The sequence below is a fragment of the Oncorhynchus kisutch genome, linkage group LG3, assembly GCF_002021735.2.
Source record: "Oncorhynchus kisutch isolate 150728-3 linkage group LG3, Okis_V2, whole genome shotgun sequence".
Classification (NCBI taxonomy): Eukaryota; Metazoa; Chordata; class Actinopteri; order Salmoniformes; family Salmonidae; genus Oncorhynchus; species Oncorhynchus kisutch.
Genome location: NC_034176.2, coordinates 76,738,021 through 76,759,511, shown reverse-complemented (window position 1 = coordinate 76,759,511; position 21,491 = coordinate 76,738,021). Strand labels below are relative to the sequence as shown.

The window sequence follows — 21,491 nt, the reverse complement described above, 5'->3', positions numbered from 1 at the left end:
CCCTGTGGCTTGGTTGTTAGAGCAGAGAGAACTGCACAGTTACAGTAGATAATACAAATAAAAAGAAAGCAAAAATATCACCCACTCCCACTCCCACTCCCACACCCACTCCCACTCCCACACCCACTCCCACACCCACTCCCACACCCACTCCCACACCCACTCCCACTCCCACACCCACTCCCACACCCACTCCCACTCCCACACCCACACCCACTCCCACACCCACACCCACTCCCACTCCCACACCCACTCCCACACCCACTCCCACTCCCACACCCACACCCACTCCCACACCCACTCCCACTCCCACACCCACTCCCACTCCCACTCCCACTCCCACTCCCACCCAATTTAGAGAAATCCCATGTCAAATCTGTCTTGTAGTTAACATAGGAACACTTAAATAGGCTTGTTCTGTAAAGGCTTGAATATGGCCCATTGCTGGTTTTATTTCAAACTGTTTTGTTTCAAATTTGGGGCCCCATTTAAAGTGGGATTTCCTGATGATGGTTCTTTCTAGGCCCACAGATGTCTCCTCTGTCCTCACTGGGTCATTGTTGTGCAAATAGGGCATTATTCAAAGTCACCCCAAGATTGAGATCGAGGAGGGCTGTGTCTGTCTGTCTGTCTCTGTCCGGAGCCCCACAGAGAAGGGATGACTAACATGAGAGCGGTAGCCTAGCCCCAGATCTGTCTGTCTGTCTCTGTCCGGAGCCCCACAGAGAAGGGAAGACTAACATGAGAGCGGTAGCCTAGCCCCAGATCTGTCTGTCTGTCTCTGTCCGGAGCACCACAGAGAAGGGAAGACTAACATGAGAGCGGTAGCCTAGCCCCAGATCTGTCTGTCTGTCTCTGTCCGGAGCCCCACAGAGAAGGGAAGACTAACATGAGAGCGGTAGCCTAGCCCCAGATCTGTCTGTCTGTCTCTGTCCGGAGCCCCACAGAGAAGGGAAGACTAACATGAGAGCGGTAGCCTAGCCCCAGATCTGTCTGTCTGTCTCTGTCCGGAGCCCCACAGAGAAGGGAAGACTAACATGAGAGCGGTAGCCTAGCCCCAGATCTGTCTGTCTGTCTCTGTCCGGAGCCCCACAGAGAAGGGAAGACTAACATGACAGCGGTAGCCTAGCCCCAGATCTGTCTGTCTGTCTCTGTCCGGAGCCCCACAGAGAAGGGATGACTAACATGAGAGCGGTAGCCTAGCCCCAGATCTGTCTGTCTGTCTCTGTCCGGAGCCCCACAGAGAAGGGAAGACTAACATGAGAGCGGTAGCCTAGCCCCAGATCTGTCTGTCTGTCTCTGTCCGGAGCACCACAGAGAAGGGAAGACTAACATGAGAGCGGTAGCCTAGCCCCAGATCTGTCTGTCTGTCTCTGTCCGGAGCCCCACAGAGAAGGGAAGACTAACATGAGAGCGGTAGCCTAGCCCCAGATCTGTCTGTCTGTCTCTGTCCGGAGCCCCACAGAGAAGGGAAGACTAACATGAGAGCGGTAGCCTAGCCCCAGATCTGTCTGTCTGTCTCTGTCCGGAGCCCCACAGAGAAGGGAAGACTAACATGAGAGCGGTAGCCTAGCCCCAGATCTGTCTGTCTGTCTCTGTCCGGAGCCCCACAGAGAAGGGAAGACTAACATGACAGCGGTAGCCTAGCCCCAGATCTGTCTGTCTGTCTCTGTCCGGAGCCCCACAGAGAAGGGATGACTAACATGAGAGCGGTAGCCTAGCCCCAGATCTGTCTGTCTGTCTCTGTCCGGAGCCCCACAGAGAAGGGAAGACTAACATGAGAGCGGTAGCCTAGCCCCAGATCTGTCTGTCTGTCTCTGTCCGGAGCCCCACAGAGAAGGGAAGACTAACATGAGAGCGGTAGCCTAGCCCCAGATCTGTCTGTCTGTCTCTGTCCGGAGCCCCACAGAGAAGGGAAGACTAACATGAGAGCGGTAGCCTAGCCCCAGATCTGTCTGTCTGTCTCTGTCCGGAGCCCCACAGAGAAGGGAAGACTAACATGAGAGCGGTAGCCTAGCCCCAGATCTGTCTGTCTGTCTCTGTCCGGAGCCCCACAGAGAAGGGAAGACTAACATGAGAGCGGTAGCCTAGCCCCAGATCTGTCTGTCTGTCTCTGTCCGGAGCCCCACAGAGAAGGGAAGACTAACATGAGAGCGGTAGCCTAGCCCCAGATCTGTCTGTCTGTCTCTGTCCGGAGCCCCACAGAGAAGGGAAGACTAACATGAGAGCGGTAGCCTAGCCCCAGATCTGTCTGTCTGTCTCTGTCCGGAGCCCCACAGAGAAGGGAAGACTAACATGAGAGCTGTAGCCTAGCCCCAGATCTGTCTGTCTGTCTCTGTCCGGAGCCCCACAGAGAAGGGAAGACTAACATGAGAGCTGTAGCCTAGCCCCAGATCTGTTTGTGCTGTCTTGCTAACAGATGGTCTTTGTAACGCCAGGTTTGATCTTGGACCAGGCTCTGACTTTGTTTGAAGCATGAGGATTTGGAGAAGCCACGTCAGTCAGTTCTGTCTTGAGCTGTATGCTCTGTCCTCTGGGATGAACTATTGCCCTTTTCACACTGTTGTGCCGACCCGAGCCAACCAGTGCTGGCTCTGACATATTCTTTTCACATGTCCTTTCCAGCACGGTTCAAACAACTATGGTGGATGCATAACCAGGCCAGCACAATGCAGCTCAGTTCGGCTTGGCTTAGCTCAGTAGTGTGAATCAACCCTATGTATCAGGCAGACGGCCCAGTGGACCATCAGCAGGGCCCAGTAGCCTATACTTCTCCTCCAAAGAGGACTCAGGAGTGCCGCCATGCAGGTGGATGAGAGGCTTAGTCTGTAGGAGCACAGTGGCTGCGGCTCGGCCTTGTCTCTGGCCCCGGCTCTGGTACTGGTTCTCCTCCTGATTCTTCCAGTTGTAGATGTTGATTCTGTGCTCCAGCTCTGGGCTGGCCTTGGCTGAGCCGGCAGGACTGGGAAGCTTCAGGTTAACTGGGTCCACCAGGCCTTTCTGGGCCAGACAGGAGTCCTCAGACAAGGACGAGAGCAGCTCCTGGACTACCACGCTGGGGTCCCGTGGAAGGGGAGGCTGGGCTGAGGTCAGACCCAGGCCCAGAGGGCTGCAGTAGGGCAGGGGGAAGCAGCGCTGGTCCTGGGTGTTGGAGTGCTCGGTGTTAAAGTCCCTGTCCTGGGTCTGCTTCTGGGACTTGTAGTCCAGATAAGGCCCCCGGGCCTTGGTATGGGAATTGTATTTCCTAGCCTGGGTGTGGTAGTCCCTGGCCGTGGCGTTGCTGCTGCAGTCCGTAGTAGACGAGCGCAGGGTGTGGCTGCTCAGGCTATGGGGGCGGGCCGTCAGACTGCTGCTGGACCGTGATACGCTGGTGGACGTGTCACTCACAGCGCTGCTCATTTGCTCCACGTCCAGCAGAGGGTTGTTGTGGGCGGGGTAATGGGTCGTAGGGAGGTGGACATCGATGGCTGCCGTAGTGATGACACGAGGACCCCCCATGTCTGAAATGACACATCATCCAGTACATCAGACTGGGGAAGATACAGTAGGTATACAGCAGGGTTGCCCCATATACATTACCAGCTATACACTTTACCCAAGATCCACTAAGTCACTCACCACTACTTTGTTCACTGTAGTACTGGCTGATATAGTTGTTCATGTCGTCATGATGGACAACAGGATCTGGATAACAGATAAAAGAAGCATGATGAGGTTAAAGACCCAATCTGTATGATTTCAATGCACTGTAAACCCAGTGCAAAGCAATCCCTAGATGTGGGAACAGTACATTTCACTTTTAGGTGGCGAGACATCTGACATCTTATCTATCCATCCAAGTCTACAGGTGCTTTACTGACTTAACCCTGGTTTCCAAATCACACCAAGATGGTGTTGTGAGGCCCAAGTACAGTAGTGAATGTGAGAGCAACCAGGCTTTGGTATACAGTTCTCTTTGTGTCCTCAGCCAGACAGCCAGGGCCTCAGTGGTGAATGGTTCTGCCCTGATCTGCTCTTCAGTGTTCACTTGATTGGGCCTGAGCTCAGTGTTTGTCCGCTGAGTGGGGCCCAAAGTACCCTGAGTGCCTGGGCCGATCCCCCAGGACCACAGCTGACTCTGACGGGTAATTTCATTTATTTTTCAGCGTAAAATATTAATCCAGGGAAGGGAGGGATGGATGGAGGGTGGGGGGGGCACCCCTGGAGAGGAAGCATTGCACTCACTAAAACACGACCAAGACAATCACTCAGTGATTAATAACACATGAGGATGAGGTCTCAGAGAGAAAGAAAGAATGAAAGAAAGAGAAAGAGAGAGAGAGAGAGAGAGAAAGAGAGAGAGAGAGAGAGAAAAAAAAGGAGAAAGAAAGAAAGAGAAAAAGAAAGGATGCACAACATGAAAGGTCCTCTCTCTTTCTCTCTCTCTCTCTCTCTTTCTCTCTCTCTTTCTCTCTCTCTCTCTCTCATTCTCTCTCTCTTCCTCTCTCTCTCTTTCTTCTCTTTCTCTCTCTTCTCTCTCTCTCTCTCTTCTCTCGCTTCTCTCCTCTCTCTCCTTCTACTCTCTCATCTCTCTTCTCTCTCTCTCTATTTCTTCCGCTCCTTCTCTCTTCCTTTCTCTCTCTTACTCTCCGTCTCTTCTCTCTCTCTCTCTCTCTGATCCTTTCTCTCTCTCTTTCTCTCTCTCTCTCATTCTCTCTCTCTTCCTCTCTCTCTCTCTCTCTCTTCTCTCTCTCTCCTCTTCTCTCGTTCCTCTCTCTTTTCTTCTCTCTTCCTCTCACTTTTCTCTCTCTCCCTTTCCCTCTCTCTCCTCTCTCTACCTCTCTCCTCTCTCTTTCCTTCTCTCTCTCTTCTCTCTCCTCTTATCTCTCACTCTCTTCTCTCTCTCCTCTCTCCGTCTCTCTCCTCTCTCTCTCCTTCTCTCTCTCCGTCTCTTTCCCTCTCATTTTCTTTCTCGTCCTCTTTCTCTCTCTCCTCTTTCTTTCTCTCTCTCTCTTTTCTTTCTCTCTCTTCTCTTTCTTTCTCTCTCTTCTTTCTTTCTCTCTCTTTCTCTCTCTCTCTTCTCTCTCTCTCTTACTCTCTCTTTCTTTCTCTCTCTTTCTCTCTCTCTCTCTTTCTCTCTCTCTCTCTCTCTCTTTCTCTCTCTCTCTCTTTCTCTCTCTCTCTTTCTCTCTCTTTCTTTCTCTCTCTCTTTCTTTCTCTCTCTCTTTCTCTCTCTCTCTTTCTCTCTCTCTCTTTCTTTCTCTCTCTCTCTTTCTTTCTCTCTCTTTCTTTCTCTCTCTTCCTCTCTCTTTCTTTCTCTTTCTCTCTCTCTCTTTCTCTCTCTCTCATTTAGGTCATTTAGTTTGGTTTAAATCAATATGCATGTGCAATACTTTGTGATGATCTGTAGGTACTGTAGCAGAGCCGTATTCACACAGCCCTGCTACCTTAAAGGAGACATTTTCATTTTTACAACCAAATCTATATTTTTTATGTAAATGGCATGTTATAGAAGGGTCCAAACACCTTTTTTTCACGTCTTTGATAAACTTACCCCAAACAGAAAATGACTTCCTCATCCTCGTTGTGTAGTATGGGGGCCCCAAAAAAACACTAATACGCAACAAAAGGATTTTTAACGTTGTGGATAAAGTTCATAATGACACAATTTCACGTGTACAACATCTAAAGCCTTCCATCATTATACTGAGAGCTTTGTCGTTTCCAAAAGGACGTATTTGGGTATTTTTGGGGTGCCCATACTAGACAAAAAGGATGAGGAAGTGATTTGCTGTTTGGGGTGAGTTTATCAAAAACACGTGAAATCACAGAAAAGGTGTCTGGACCCTTCTATAACATTCCATTTACATCAAAAAGAGAGATTTGGTTGTAAAAATAAAACTTCTCCTTTAAGTGAGGTATTCACATTTAATTTTGGTACTTTGTCCTCTTTCCCCAGCAGTACAACACATAGAGAAGTTATGTGAACTTCCAAGAAGTTGATCTGAAAGCAATTACTGTGCTTTTCACCCACAACTCTGTGTGGTCAATTTGGTATGTTCCTCAAAATCTACAGCTGCTCTCTTGAGAAGTGACAAAACCACAAGTCCCTCGGGACCAGTAGACAAAATGTGTCTAACCTTTTCTACCTCCTTTTGAAACAAGCTTAGTTTTCAACAAGGAAATAGACTTTGCAGTAGAGTGCCTCAATTAGAATGAATGACACTTTGATGGCATCCCTCGGGCCAGAGGGCGAAGAGAGAGAGACGTGAGGAGTCCTAACCCTGTCCTTGCAGGACTGCCTGAAGCCTAAGTGCTCCTCCTGTCCCAATACTCCTTCCATGTTCTGGAGAAAAAAAACACGCTTGTTCCTAAGAGCCAGATTTCCCACAATTCCCTGGGGGTGGTGGTGTGGCGTCTCCTGGTGCCCTATTGTGGTTTCCAGGTGAAGAGGAGCAGATGTTCACAGTGGCCCTCTCTCTCCTCAGACCTCAGAACAAGGCCCAATGCACAGAACACTCTGTACCTGAAACAGCCTGGCTGAGGTGGGGTGTGTGTGTGGGTGGGTGAGTGTGTGTGTGTGAGTGAGTGAGTGTGTGTGCATGACTGCATGTGTGTGTGACGTGCCGTTAGGAGAACATGCTTGTTGTCCCCAGATTTCAGCACATCCTAAAAGCTTTTCTGCCCTCTTATTGATACTGCACTGCCTGCGGTCAGAGGTGTGGTGTGTGTGTTGTGTGTGTGTGTGTGCGTGCCTTGCCTGCGGTCAGAGGGGTGTTGTGAGTTACCGTCAGTGTTTTAAGAGGCTAGTGCCTGGAGACTAGCTCAGGGCTACTGCTGCTAGATCAGTTTGACACTGCTCTGACACCCCATTCACCTGATGCTACATTGGATGGGACTTTTTGTCCCACATAATTATGTACATACTTTATGTACAAACCTCTCTGCTGGTTCTGTCAGGATGCCTTTTCAACCATACAGACGAATGTAGAACTTTATTAAAATGAGTCACAGGCCTCCCGAGTGGCGCAGTGGTCTAAGGCAGTGCTAGCTCCTGGTTCGAGTCCAGGCTCTGTCGCAGCCGGCCGCAACCAGGAGTCCCATGGTGCGGCGCACAATTGGCTCAGTGTCATCCGGGTTAGGGGAGGGTTTGGCTGGCAGGGATGTGCTTGTCCCATCGCGCACTAGCGAGCCAGGTATACGGTGTTTCCTCTGAGGACGCACGGCTCTCGACCTTCGCCTCTCCCAAGTCCGTACAAGAGTTGCAGCGATGAGACAAGACGGTAACAACCAATTGGATACCACGAAATTGGGGAGAAAAAGGGGTAATAATAAAAAATAAAATAATAAAATGAGTCAAGTTCATTGTTTTTGGTCTGTGGTGAAGTAATTCATAATTAGGATTTAAAGGTTTGTCTGCCTCTTGGAACATCAGTATTCATCAGACTCAATATCCTTACATGTTCCAGAATATAGAAATACCCATGAAGTATATGAAAGAGCTAGTATCTATTTTATCTCATGGTCTGAGGATTATGGTATGGAGTATTACATATACCGTTATAGTTAGGGACAGAAAAACTCTGGGCCCTAGTTTCCCTGGATGTGACATACACTACATGACAAAAAGGGTGTCCATATACGTTTGTATATATAGTGTAGCTTATAGGTACAGTATTGGCGAGTGTACCTGCTGGGGTCTCCCTGAGGACTCCATGTCCCTCATCGTCAGACTCCCCAGGGCCCTGGCTCTCCACCACCTGGTAGCTGCTCCTCTGTTTGCCCCACACATGGTGAATCTGCATAGCAGCCTCCTGCTCTGCAGCCAGGTCCAAGTCCTGCTGGGCCAGGTGGGCCCGGAGCTGTCTGATCTCAAACTGAGGGAGGGGGGGAGACAGAGAGAGAGTTGGTCTGGAAAAGGCATACACACATGTATTCTTCTAGCTGAAATCTTGGTGTATTGATGTAACAATATGTCAGTGTTGACTAACCTAACCTTTTACTCCCAGACAGGCCCTTTCAGCATGATCCCAGGCATTCTGCAGGCTAAGTGGTTCTATTACTAGCTATAGGATCAATGCTTTCACTGGGGTTTCCTCTGGCCTGATGGCTCATATTGACAAACAGACAGTCAGATTACACATGAACTGTTTGTTTCTAGCATTACACTGAGGAGCCCATCATTACTGGACTGTTTTGTACAACAACGTGTTTCCATTGATGTACAGTTATGGCTTGTCCCTGTATTGACCTTGGGACCTTGAGTCTTTGAAAGAAATGTAGTCCTTTAGTTCAACTGACTAGAGGAGTGCAGTCATTAATCAATCAATCAAGTGTATTTATAAAGACCTTTTTAAATCAGCAGATGTCACAAAGTGCTTATACAGAAACCCAGCTTAAAACCTAACAGCAAGCAATGCCGATGTAGAAGCAGAGGGGCGAGGGAAAACTCCCTAGAAAGGCAGGAACCTAGGAAGAAACCTAGAGGGGAACCAGGCTCTGAGGAGGGGGGGGGGGGCAGTCCTCTTCTGGCTGTGCTGAGTTGAGATTATAAGAGACCATGGCCATTAGGGCCAGATCGTTCTTCAAGATGTTCAAACGTTCATAGGTGACCAGTGACAGTGGTAAAAATAACAACATGGAAAATATGTGTTGTTTACAACTATATGGGAAACATCTTTCCAAATATATTTTACTGTATTATGTTGCGTGCTTATGAGTATTGTGGGTTCATAATATCACAAGATCAACTTTTCTTGTGCCTGTTTATTACGGATTTGCAAATCATTGAATATTGTAAAACAATTTGAAGAAACATCTCTCTGATGTCTGTTGAAAATGTGTTGGCTACACATTGAACTCTTCTGTGAAGTGTTACTGCCCCCCTGTGGTAGCAATTGAAATTGCAGCCTCTGGAAATCTGAAACAGCCTCAAACACAACCCTAACCCAAGCGTCATGTCCACATCCTGCTTCAACTTTAACCCTAACCCTAGCCTCACCACAACCCTAACCCTAGCGTCACGTCCACATCCTGCTTCAACTTTAACCCTAACCCTAGCCTCACCACAACCGTAACTCTAGCTTCATGTTTACCTCCCGGTTCAACCTTAACCCTAACCCTAGCCTCACCACAACCCTAACTCTAGCTTCATGTTTACCTCCCAGTTCAACCTTAACCCTAACCCTAGCGTCATGTTCACATCCTGTTTCAACCCTAACCCTAGGCTCAACAACAACCCCAACCCTACCTTCAGGTCCACATCCTGGTTCAACCCTAACCCTAGGCTCAACAACAACCCCAACCCTACCTTCAGGTCCACATCCTGGTTCAACCCTAACCCTAGGCTCAACAACAACCCCAACCCTACCTTCATGTCCACATCCTGGTTCAACCCTAACCCTAGGCTCAACAACAACCCCAACCCTACCTTCATGTCCACATCCTGGTTCATCCCTAACCCTAGGCTCAACAACAACCCCAACCCTACCTTCAGGTCCACATCCTGGTTCATCCCTAACCCTAGGCTCAACAACAACCCCAACCCTACCTTCAGGTCCACATCCCAGTTCAAACCTAACCTCAACCTTAACCTGAACCATTACCATAGCATCATGTTTACCTCCCGGTTCAACCTTAACCCTAACCCTAGCGTCATGTTCACATCCTGTTTCAACCCTAACCCTAGGCTCAACAACAACCCCAACCCTACCTTCAGGTCCACATCCTGGTTCAACCCTAACCCTAGGCTCAACAACAACCCCAACCTTACCTCAACCTTAACCTGAACCATTACCATAGCATCATGTCCACATGCCAGCTCAACCGTAAACCACAGCCCTAACCCTAAGCCTACCTTCATGTCTAAATATCTATTGCTGCTCATTGGACCCTATGATCACTCGGCTACACAGCTGATGCCTGCTGGACTGTTCATTAACACTGTACTTCATTTTGTTTATCTGTCGGCCCCAGCCTCGAACTCAGGCCCTGTGTGCAGCTAACTGACCCTCTCTGCTCATTCATCGCCATTTACCTGTTGTTGTTGTCTTAGCTGTTGTTGTCTTAGCTGTTGTCTTAGCTCTCCCAATCAACACCTGTGATTGCTTTATGCCTCTATCTAATGTCAATATGCCTTGTATACTGTTGTTTAGGGTAGCTCTCATTGTTTTATTTTACTGCTGAGCCCCTAGTCCTGCTCAACATGATTCAGATAGCTCCTTTGTCCCACCCCCACACATGCGGAGACCACAACTAGCTTAACTGGTGCCTCCAGAGATGCAACCTCCCTCATCGTCACTCAATGCCTAGGTTTACCTCCACTGTACTCACACCCTACCATACCCTTGTCTGTACATTATGCCCTGAATCTAAATCTATTCTACCACGCCCAGAAATCTGCTCTTTTATTCTGTTCCCAAAGCACTAGACCCTCATCCTACTCCTCCTCTGTTCCTCTGGTGATGTCGAGGTTAACCCAGGCCCTGCAGCCCCCGGCATCACTCCCATTCCCCAGGCGCTCTCATTTGTTGACCTCTGCAACCGTAAAAGCCTTGGGTTCATGCATGTTAACATCAGAAGCCTTGTCCCTAAGTTTGTTTTATTCACTGCTTTAGCACACTCTGCTAACCCTGATGTCCTTGTCGTGTCTGAATCCTGGCTTAGGAAGGCCACCAAATATTCTGAAATTAGAGATAGCCTGTAGAGTTCTGTCATACTATCCAGGTCTATGCCCAAAATGTTCGAGCTTCTACTTTTAAAGATCCATCTCTCCAGAAATAAGTCTCTCACTGTTGCCTCTTGTTATAGACCCCCCCTCAGCTCCCAGCTGTGCCCTGGACAGCATATGTGAATTGATTGCCCCCCATCTATCATCAGAATTCGTACTGCTAGGTGACCTAAACTGGGATATGCTTAACACCCCGGCCGTCCTACAATCTAAATTAGATGCCCTCAAACTCACACAAATTATCATGGAACCTACCAGGTACAACTCCAAATCTGTAAACATGGGCACCCTCATAGATATCATCCTGACCAACTTGCCCTCTAAATACACCTCTGCTGTCTTCAACCAGGATCTCACACTTCTGTGAGCAGGCCTTTCTAATCGACCTGGCCCGGGAATCCTGGAAGGATATTGGCCTCATCTCGTCAGTAAAGGATGCCTGGTTGTTCTTTAAAAGTGCTTTCCTCACCATCTTAAATGAGCATGCCCCTTTCAAAAATAATTTCACTAAGAACAGATATAGCCCTTGGTTCACTCCAGACTTGACTGCCCTTGACCAGCACAAAAACACCCTGTGGTGTACTGCACTAGCCTTGAATAGTCCCTGTGATATACAACTTTTCAGGGAAGTCAGGAACCAATACACACAGTCAGTTAGGAAAGCAAATGCTAGCTTTTTCAAACAGAAATTTGCATCCTGCAGCACTAATTCCCAAAAGTTTTGGGACACTGTAAAGTCCATGGAGAATAAGAACACCTCCTCCCAGCTGCCCATTGCTCTGAGACTAGGAAACACTGTCACCACTGATAAATCCATGATAATCGAGAATTTCAAGAAGCATTTCTCTACGGCTAGCCATGCTTTGCACCTGGCTACCCCAACCCCGGTAACAGCTCTGCACCCCCTGCAGCAACTGGTCCAAGCCTCCCCTGCTTCTCCTTCACACAAATCCAGACATCTGAGGTTCTGAAAGAGCTGCAAAATCTGGATCCCTACAAATCAGCTGGGTTTGACAATCTGGACCCTCTCTTCCTAAAATTATCCGCTGCCATTGTTGCAACCCCTATCACCAGTCTGTTCAACCTCTCTTTCGTATCGTCTGAGATTCTTAAGGATGGGAAGCGGCCGCGGTCATCCCCCTCTTCAAAGGGGGAGACACTCTAGACCCAAACTGTTACAGACCTATATCCATCCTGCCCTGCCTTTCTAAAGTCTCTAAAGTCTTTGAAAGCCAAGTGAACAAACAGATCCCCGACCATTTCGAATCCCACTGTACCTTCTCCGCTATGCAATCTGGTTTCTGAGCTGGTCACGGGTGCACCTCAGCCACGCTCAAGGTCCTGAATGATATCATAACCGCCATCGATAAAAGACAGTACTGTGCAGCTGTCTTCATCGACCTGGCCAAGGCTTTCGACTCTGTCAATCACCGTATTCTTATCGTTTCTCTAATGACTGCCTTGCCTGGTTCACCAACTACTTCTCAGACAGAGTTCAGTGTGTCAAATCGGAGGGCCTGTTGTCCGGACCTCTGACAGTCTCTATGGGGGTGCCACAGGGTTCAATTCTTGGGCTGACTCTTTTCTCTGTATTTATCAACGATGTCACTCTTGCTGCTGGTGATTATCTAATCCATCTCTATGCAGACGATACCATTCTGTATACATCTGGCCCTTCTTTGGACACTGTGTTAACAAACCTGCAAATGAGATTCAACACCATACAACACTCCTTCTGTGGCCTCCAAATGCTCTTAAATATTAGTAAAATAAAATGCATGCTCTTCAACCGATCGCTGCCCGCACCCAACCGTCCGAATAGAATCACAACTTTGGACGGTTCTGATATGTGGACAACTATAAATACCTAGGTGTCTGGCTAGACTGTAAACTCTCCTTCCAGACTCACATTAAGCATCTCCAGTCCAAAGTTAAATCTAGAATTGGCTTCCTATTTCACAACAAAGCCTCCTTCACTCATGCTGCCAAACATACCCTCGTAAAACTGACTATCCTACCGATCCTTGACTTTGGCAATGTCATTTACAAAATAACACTCTACTCAGCAAATTGGATGCAGTGGATCACAGTGCCATCAGTTATGTCATCCCAGTGCCATCAGTTATGTCACCAAAGCCCCATATACTACCCACCACTGCGACCTGTATGCTCTTGTTGGCTGGTCCTCGCTACATATTCGTCGCCAAACCCACTGACTCCAGGTCATCTATAAGTCTTTGCTAGGTAAATCTCTGCATTATCTCAGCTCACTGGTCACCATAGCAATACCCACCCGTAGCACGTGCTCCAACAGGTATATTTCACAGGTCATCCCCAAAGCCAACATCTCATTTGGCCACCTTTTCTTCCAGTTCTCTGATACCAATGACTGGAACGAATTGCTAAAATCACTGAAGTTGGAGACTTATATATCCCTCACTAACTTCAAGCGTTAGCTGTCAGAGCAGGTTACCGATCGCTGCAGCTGTACACAGCCCATCTGTAAATAGCCCATCCAACCAACTTCCTACTTCATCCCCATATTTGTTTTTTTGTTTTTCTGCTCTTTTGCATACCCGTATTTCTACTTGCACATCCTCATCTGCACATACAATTGAAGTCAGAAGTTTACATACATATAGGTTGGAGTCATTAAAACCCGTTTTTTAACCACTCCACAAATTTCTTGTTAACAAACTATAGTTTTGGCAAGTCAGTTAGGAAATCTACTTTGTACATGAAAAAATTAATTTTTCCAACAACTGTTTATAGACAGATTGTTTCACCAGTGGGTCAGAAGTTTACATACACTAAATTGACTGTGCCTTTAAACAGATGTCATGGTTTTAGAAGCTTCTGATAGGCTAATTTACCTCATTTGAGACAATTGGAGGTGTACCTGTGGATGTATTTCAAGGCCTACCTTCAAACTCAGTGCCTCTTTGCTTGACATCATTGGAAAATCAAAAGAAATCAGCCAAAACCTCAGAAAAATAATTGTAGACCTCCACAAGTCTGGTTCATCCTTGGGAGCAATTTCCAAATGCCTGAAGGTACCACATTCATCTGTACAAACAATAGCACACAAGTATAAACACCATGGGACCAGGCAGCCGTCATACCGCTCAGGAAGGAGACGCATTCTGTCTTCTAGAAATGAACGTACTTTGGTGCGAAAAGTGCAAATCAATCCCAGAACAACAGCAAAGGACCTTGTGAAGATGCTGGAGGACACAGGTACAAAAGTATCTATATCCACAGTAAAATGAGTCCTATATCGACATAACCTGAAAGGCCGCTCAGCAAGGAAGAAACCACTGCTCCAAAACCACCATAAAAAAGCCAGACAACGGTTTGCAACTGCACATGGGGACAAAGATCATACTTTTTGGAGAAATGTCCTCTGGTCTGATGAAACAAAAATAGAACTGTTTGGCCATAATGACCATCATTATGTTTGGAGGAAAAAGGAGGAAGCTTGCAAGCCGAAGAACACCATCCCAACCGTGAAGCACGGGGGTGGCAGCATCATGTTATGGGGGTGCTGTGCTGCAGGAGGGACTGGTGCACTTCAAAAAATAGATGGCATTATGAGGGAGGAAAATTATGTGGATATATTGAAGCAACATCTCAAGACATCAGTCAGGAAGTTAAAGTTTGGTCGCAAATGGGTATTCCAAATGGACAATGACCCCAATCATACTTCCAAAGTTGTGGCAAAATGGCTTAAGGACAACAAAGTCAAGGTATTGGATTGGCCATCACAAAGCCCTGACCTCAATCCCATAGAACATTTGTGGGCAGAACTGAAAAGGCGTGTGCGAGCAAGGAAGCCTATAAACCTGACTCAGTTACACCAGCTCTGTCAGGAAGAATGGGCCAAAATTCACCCAACTTATTGTGGGAAGCTTGTGGAAGGCTAACCGAAACATTTGACCCAAGTTAAACAATTTAAAGACAATGCTACCAAATACTAATTGAGTGTATGTAAACTTCTGACCCACTGGGAATGTGATGAAAGAAATACAAAATGAAAGAAATCATTCTCTCTATTATTCTGACATTTCACATTCTTAAAATAAAGTAGTGATCCTAACTGACCTAAGACAGGAATAAAGGTGAAATAAATGTAATTATTTGTATTTATTTGTTAATCCTGGTTCAACCTTAGCCCTAGCCTCAATCAAAACCTAGCTTCAACCAAAACCCTAACCCTAGTCTCACCGCTATCTGTGAGGTGATGGTGCGGGGACTTACTGCCTGCTCCTGGCAGATCTGTGAGGTAATGGTGCGGGGACTTACTGCCTGCTCCTGGCAGAGCTGTGAGGTGATGGTGCGGGGACTTACTGCCTGCTCTTGGCAGATCTGTGTGAGTCGTTCCAACTGCTCCTCCCTGACAGCCTTGATCTTCTCACACTGCAGGATCTCCAGCTCCATCTCCACCTTCACCTGCAACACATAGGCTGAGAGAGGGAATAGATAGTTAGAGAGAGGGAAGAGACAGAGAGAGAAGAAATAGAGAGAGAAGAGACAGATAGAGAGAGGGAAGAGACAGAGAGAGAGAGGGAAGAGACAAATAGAGAGAGGGAAGAGACAAATAGAGAGAGGGAAGAGACAGATAGAGAGAGAGTAGAGACAGATAGAGAGAGGGAAGAGACAGAGGTCAGAGAGAGAGAGAAGAGACAGAGAGAAAAGAGATAGAGAGAGGAAAGAGACAGATAGAGAGAGAGAAGAGACAGAGGTCAGAGAGAGAGAGAAGAGACAGAGAGAGTAGAGACAGATAGAGAGAGAAGAGACAGAGGTCAGAGAGAGAGAGAGAAGAGACAGATAGAGAGAGAGTAGAGACAGAGAGAGAGTAGAGACAGATAGAGAGAGGGAAGAGACAGAGGTCAGAGAGAGAGAGAGAGAAGAGACAGAGAGAAAAGAGATAGAGAGAGAAGAGACAGATAGAGAGAGAAGAGACAGAGGTCAGAGAGAGAGAGAGTAGAGACAGATAGAGAGAGAGAGTAGAGACAGATAGAGAGAGGGAAGAGACAGATAGAGAGAGAGAAGAGACAGAGGTCAGAGAGAGAGAGAAGAGACAGATAGAGATTAGAGACAGATAGAGAGAGAGAGTAGAGACAGATAGAGAGAGGGAAGAGACAGATAGAGAGTAGAGACAGATAGAGGTCAGAGAGAGAGAGAAGAGACAGAGAGAGAGAGGGAAGAGACAGATAGAGAGAGGGAAGAGACAGATAGAGAGAGAGAGTAGAGACAGATAGAGAGAGGGAAGAGACAGATAGAGAGTAGAGACAGATAGAGGTCAGAGAGAGAGAGAAGAGACAGAGAGAGGGAAGAGACAGATAGAGAGTAGAGACAGATAGAGGTCAGAGAGAGAGAGAAGAGACAGAGAGAGGGAAGAGACAGATAGAGAGTAGAGACAGATAGAGAGAGAGAGTAGAGACAGATAGAGAGGGAAGAGACAGATAGAGAGTAGAGACAGATAGAGGTCAGAGAGAGAGAGAAGAGACAGATAGAGAGTAGAGACAGATAGAGGTCAGAGAGAGAGAGAAGAGACAGAGAGAGGGAAGAGACAGATAGAGAGTAGAGACAGATAGAGTAGAGACAGATAGAGAGTAGAGACAGATAGAGAGAGAGACAGATAGAGAGTAGAGACAGATAGAGAGTAGAGACAGATAGAGAGTAGAGACAGATAGAGGGAAGAGACAGATAGAGAGTAGAGACAGATAGAGAGTAGAGACAGATAGAGGGAAGAGACAGATAGAGAGTAGAGACAGATAGAGGGAAGAGACAGATAGAGAGTAGAGACAGATAGAGGTCAGAGAGAGAGAGAAGAGACAGAGAGAGGGAAGAGACAGATAGAGAGTAGAGACAGATAGAGAGAGAGAGTAGAGACAGATAGAGAGAGGGAAGAGACAGATAGAGAGTAGAGACAGATAGAGGTCAGAGAGAGAGAAGAGACAGAGAGAGGGAAGAGACAGATAGAGGTCAGAGAGAGAGAGAAGAGACAGAGAGAGGGGAAGAGACAGATAGAGAGTAGAGACAGATAGAGGTCAGAGAGAGAGAGAAGAGACAGAGAGAGGGAAGAGACAGATAGAGAGTAGAGACAGATAGAGGTCAGAGAGAGAAGAGACAGATAGAGGTCAGAGAGAGAGAGAAGAGACAGAGAGAGGGAAGAGACAGATAGAGGAGTAGAGACAGATAGAGGTCAGAGAGAGAGAGAAGAGACAGATAGAGGGAAGAGACAGATAGAGAGAGGGAAGAGACAGATAGAGAGAGGGAAGAGACAAAGAGAGAAGAGACAGAGAGAGAGGGAAGAGACAGATAGAGAGTAGAGACAGATAGAGGTCAGAGAGAGAGAGAAGAGACAGAGAGAGGGAAGAGACAGAGAGAGGGAAGAGACAGATAGAGGTCAGAGAGAGAGAGAAGAGACAGAGAGAGGGAAGAGACAGATAGAGGTCAGAGAGAGAGAGAAGAGACAGAGAGAGGGAAGAGACAGAGAGAGGGAAGAGACAGATAGAGGTCAGAGAGAGAGGGAAGAGACAGAGAGAGGGAAGAGACAGAGAGAGGGAAGAGACAGATAGAGAGAAGAGACAGAGAGAGGGAAGAGACAGAGAGAGAGAAGAGACAGAGAGAGGGAAGAGACAGATAGAGAGTAGAGACAGATAGAGAGAGAGAGTAGAGACAGATAGAGAGAGGGAAGAGACAGATAGAGAGTAGAGACAGATAGAGGTCAGAGAGAGAGAGAAGAGACAGAGAGAGGGAAGAGACAGATAGAGAGTAGAGACAGATAGAGGTCAGAGAGAGAGAGAAGAGACAGAGAGAGGGAAGAGACAGATAGAGAGTAGAGACAGATAGAGTAGAGACAGATAGAGAGTAGAGACAGATAGAGAGAGAGACAGATAGAGAGTAGAGACAGATAGAGAGTAGAGACAGATAGAGAGTAGAGACAGATAGAGGGAAGAGACAGATAGAGAGTAGAGACAGATAGAGAGTAGAGACAGATAGAGGGAAGAGACAGATAGAGAGTAGAGACAGATAGAGGGAAGAGACAGATAGAGAGTAGAGACAGATAGAGAGTAGAGACAGATAGAGAGTAGAGACAGATAGAGGGAAGAGACAGATAGAGAGTAGAGACAGATAGAGGTCAGAGAGAGAGAGAAGAGACAGAGAGAGGGAAGAGACAGATAGAGAGTAGAGACAGATAGAGAGAGGGAAGAGACAGATAGAGAGTAGAGACAGATAGAGGTCAGAGAGAGAGAAGAGACAGAGAGAGGGAAGAGACAGATAGAGGTCAGAGAGAGAGAGAAGAGACAGAGAGAGGGAAGAGACAGATAGAGAGTAGAGACAGATAGAGGTCAGAGACAGAGAGAGGGAAGAGACAGATAGAGAGTAGAGACAGATAGAGGTCAGAGAGAGAAGAGACAGATAGAGGTCAGAGAGAGAGAGAAGAGACAGAGAGAGGGAAGAGACAGATAGAGAGTAGAGACAGATAGAGGTCAGAGAGAGAGAGAAGAGACAGATAGAGGGAAGAGACAGATAGAGAGAGGGAAGAGACAGATAGAGAGAGGGAAGAGACAAAGAGAGAAGAGACAGAGAGAGAGAGGGAAGAGACAGATAGAGAGTAGAGACAGATAGAGGTCAGAGAGAGAGAGAAGAGACAGAGAGAGGGAAGAGACAGAGGGAGGGAAGAGACAGATAGAGGTCAGAGAGAGAGAGAAGAGACAGAGAGAGGGAAGAGACAGATAGAGGTCAGAGAGAGAGAGAAGAGACAGAGGAGAGGAAGAGACAGAGAGAGGGAAGAGAGATAGAGGTCAGAGAGAGAGAGAAGAGACAGAGAGAGGGAAGAGACAGATAGAGAGAAGAGACAGAGAGAGGGAAGAGACAGAGAGAGAGAAGAGACAGAGAGAGGGAAGAGACAGATAGAGAGTAGAGACAGATAGAGGTCAGAGAGAGAGAGAAGAGACAGAGAGAGTAGAGACAGATAGAGGTCAGAGAGAGAGAGAAGAGACAGAGAGAGGGAAGAGACAGATAGAGGGAAGAGACAGATAGAGAGAAGAGACAGAGAGAGGGAAGAGACAGAGAGAGAGAAGAGACAGAGAGAGGGAAGAGACAGATATAGAGTAGAGACAGATAGAGGTCAGAGAGAGAGAGAAGAGACAGAGAGAGTAGAGACAGATAGAGGTCAGAGAGAGAGAGAAGAGACAGAGAGAGGGAAGAGACAGAGAGAAGAGACAGATAGAGAGAGGGAAGAGACAGATAGAGAGTAGAGACAGATAGAGGTCAGAGAGAGAGAGGAAGAGACAGAGAGAGAGAGGGAAGAGACAGAGAGAGAGAAGAGACAGAGAGAGGGAAGAGACAGAGAGAGGGAAGAGAGAGAGAGAAGAGACAGAGAGAGGGAAGAGAGAGAGAGAAGAGACAGAGAGAGGGAAGAGAGAGAGAGAAGAGACAGAGAGAGGGAAGAGACAGATAGAGGTCAGAGAGAGAGAGAAGAGACAGAGAGAGGGAAGAGACAGAGAGAGGGAAGAGACAGAGAGAGGGGAAGAGACAGAGAGAGGGAAGAGACAGATAGAGGGAAGAGACAGAGAGAGGGAAGAGACAGAGAGAGGGGAAGAGACAGAGAGAGAGAAGAGACAGATAGAGAGTAGAGACAGATAGAGGTCAGAGAGAGGGAAGAGACAGAGAGAGGGAAGAGACAGAGAGAGGAAGAGACAGAGAGAGGGAAGAGACAGAGAGAGGGAAGAGACAGAGAGAGGGGAAGAGACAGAGAGAGAGAAGAGACAGATAGAGAGTAGAGACAGATAGAGGTCAGAGAGAGGGAAGAGACAGAGAGAGGGAAGAGACAGAGAGAGGGGAAGAGACAGAGAGAGGGAAGAGACAGAGAGAGGGAAGAGACAGAGAGGGAGAAGAGACAGAGAGAGGGAAGAGACAGAGAGAGGGAAGAGACAGAGAGGGAGAAGAGATAGAGAGAGGGAAGAGACAGAGAGAGAGAAGAGACAGATAGAGAGTAGAGACAGATAGAGGTCAGAGAGAGGGAAGAGACAGAGAGAGGGAAGAGACAGAGAGAGGGAAGAGACAGAGAGGGAGAAGAGACAGAGAGAGGGAAGAGACAGAGAGAGGGAAGAGACAGAGAGGGAGAAGAGATAGAGAGAGGGAAGAGACAGAGAGAGAGAAGAGACAGATAGAGAGAGAGAAGAGACAGAGAGAGGGAAGAGACAGAGAGAGAGAAGAGACAGATAGAGAGAGAGAAGAGACAGAGAGAGGGAAGAGACAGAGAGAGAGAAGAGACAGATAGAGAGAGAGTAGAGACAGAGAGAGAGAGAGTAGAGACAGAGAGAGAAGTAGAGACAGAGAGAGAGAGAGTAGAGACAGATAGAGAGTAGAGACAGATAGAGAGTAGAGACAGATAGAGAGTAGAGACAGATAGAGAGTAGAGACAGATAGAGAGTAGAGACAGATAGAGACAAGAGAGAGGGGAAGAGACAGAGAGAGGTCAGAGAGAGAGAGAAGAGACAGAGAGGGGAAGAGACAGATAGAGGGAAGAGACAGATAGAGAGAAGAGACAGAGAGAGGGAAGAGACAGAGAGAGAGAAGAACAGAGAGAGGGAAGAGACAGATAGAGAGTAGAGACAGATAGAGGTCAGAGAGAGAGAGAAGCAGACAGAGAGAGTAGAGACAGATAGAGGTCAGAGAGAGAGAGAAGAGACAGAGAGAGGGAAGAGACAGAGAGAAGAGACAGATAGAGAGAGGGAAGAGACAGATAGAGAGTAGAGACAGATAGAGGTCAGAGAGAGAGAGAAGAGACAGAGAGAGAGGAAGAGACAGAGAGAGAGAAGAGACAGAGAGAGGGAAGAGACAGAGAGAGGGAAGAGAGAGAAGAGACAGAGAGAGGGAAGAGAGAGAGAGAAGAAAGACAGAGAGAGGGAAAGAGAGAGAGAAAGAGACAGAGAGAGGGAAGAGAGAGAGAGAAGAGACAGAGAGAGGGAAGGACAGATAGAGGTCAGAGAGAGAGAGAAGAGACAGAGAGAGGGAAGAGACAGATAGAGGTCAGAGAGAGAGAGAAGAGACAGAGAGAGGGGAAGAGACAGAGAGAGGGGAAGAGACGAAGAGGGGAAGAGACAGAGAGAGGGAAGAGACAGATAGAGGGAAGAGACAGAGAGAGGGAAGAGACAGAAAGAGGGGAAGAGACAGAGAGAGAGAAGAGACAGATAGAGAGTAGAGACAGATAGAGGTCAGAGAGAGGGAAGAGACAGAGAGAGGGAAGAGACAGAGAGAGGGAAGAGACAGAGAGAGGGAAGAGACAGAGAGAGGGAAGAGACAGAGAGAGGGGAAGAGACAGAGAGAGAGAAGAGACAGATAGAGAGTAGAGACAGATAGAGGTCAGAGAGAGGGATGAGACAGAGAGAGGGAAGAGACAGAGAGAGGGAAGAGACAGAGAGAGGGAAGAGACAGAGAGAGGGAAGAGACAGAGGGAGAAGAGAACGAGAGAGGGAAGAGACAGAGAGAGGGAAGAGACAGAGAGGGAGAAGAGATATGAGAGAGGAAGAGACAGAGAGAGAGAAGAGACAATAGAGAGTAGAGACAGATAGAGGTCAGAGAGAGGGAAGAGACAGAGAGAGGGAAGAGACAGAGAGAGGGAAGAGACAGAGAGGGAGAAGAGACAGAGAGAGGGAAGAGACAGAGAGAGGGAGAGACAGAGGGAGAAAGATATAGAGAGAGGGAAGAGACAGAGAGAGAGAAGAGACAGATAGAGAGAGAGAAGAGACAGAGAGAGGAAGAGACA

At 47.6% G+C, this 21,491-nt stretch overlaps 1 protein-coding gene across 1 annotated transcript in view; it reads right to left on the bottom strand.

Moving 5' to 3' along the window:
- Window positions 1-281: 281 nt before the first annotated feature.
- The window catches only part of LOC116361052 (transmembrane protein 266-like), a 23,403-nt gene continuing 2,193 nt past the window's right edge, over window positions 282-21,491 (bottom strand). Inside the window, exons 2-5 of the mRNA XM_031815845.1 lie at window positions 15,056-15,222; window positions 7,670-7,856; window positions 3,619-3,684; window positions 282-3,500 (exon numbers count right to left, since the gene is read on the bottom strand). Coding sequence (XP_031671705.1) covers window positions 2,716-3,500; window positions 3,619-3,684; window positions 7,670-7,856; window positions 15,056-15,222 — 1,205 coding nt within the window. The 3' untranslated portion in view covers window positions 282-2,715. The remainder of the gene's footprint in view (window positions 3,501-3,618; window positions 3,685-7,669; window positions 7,857-15,055; window positions 15,223-21,491) is intronic.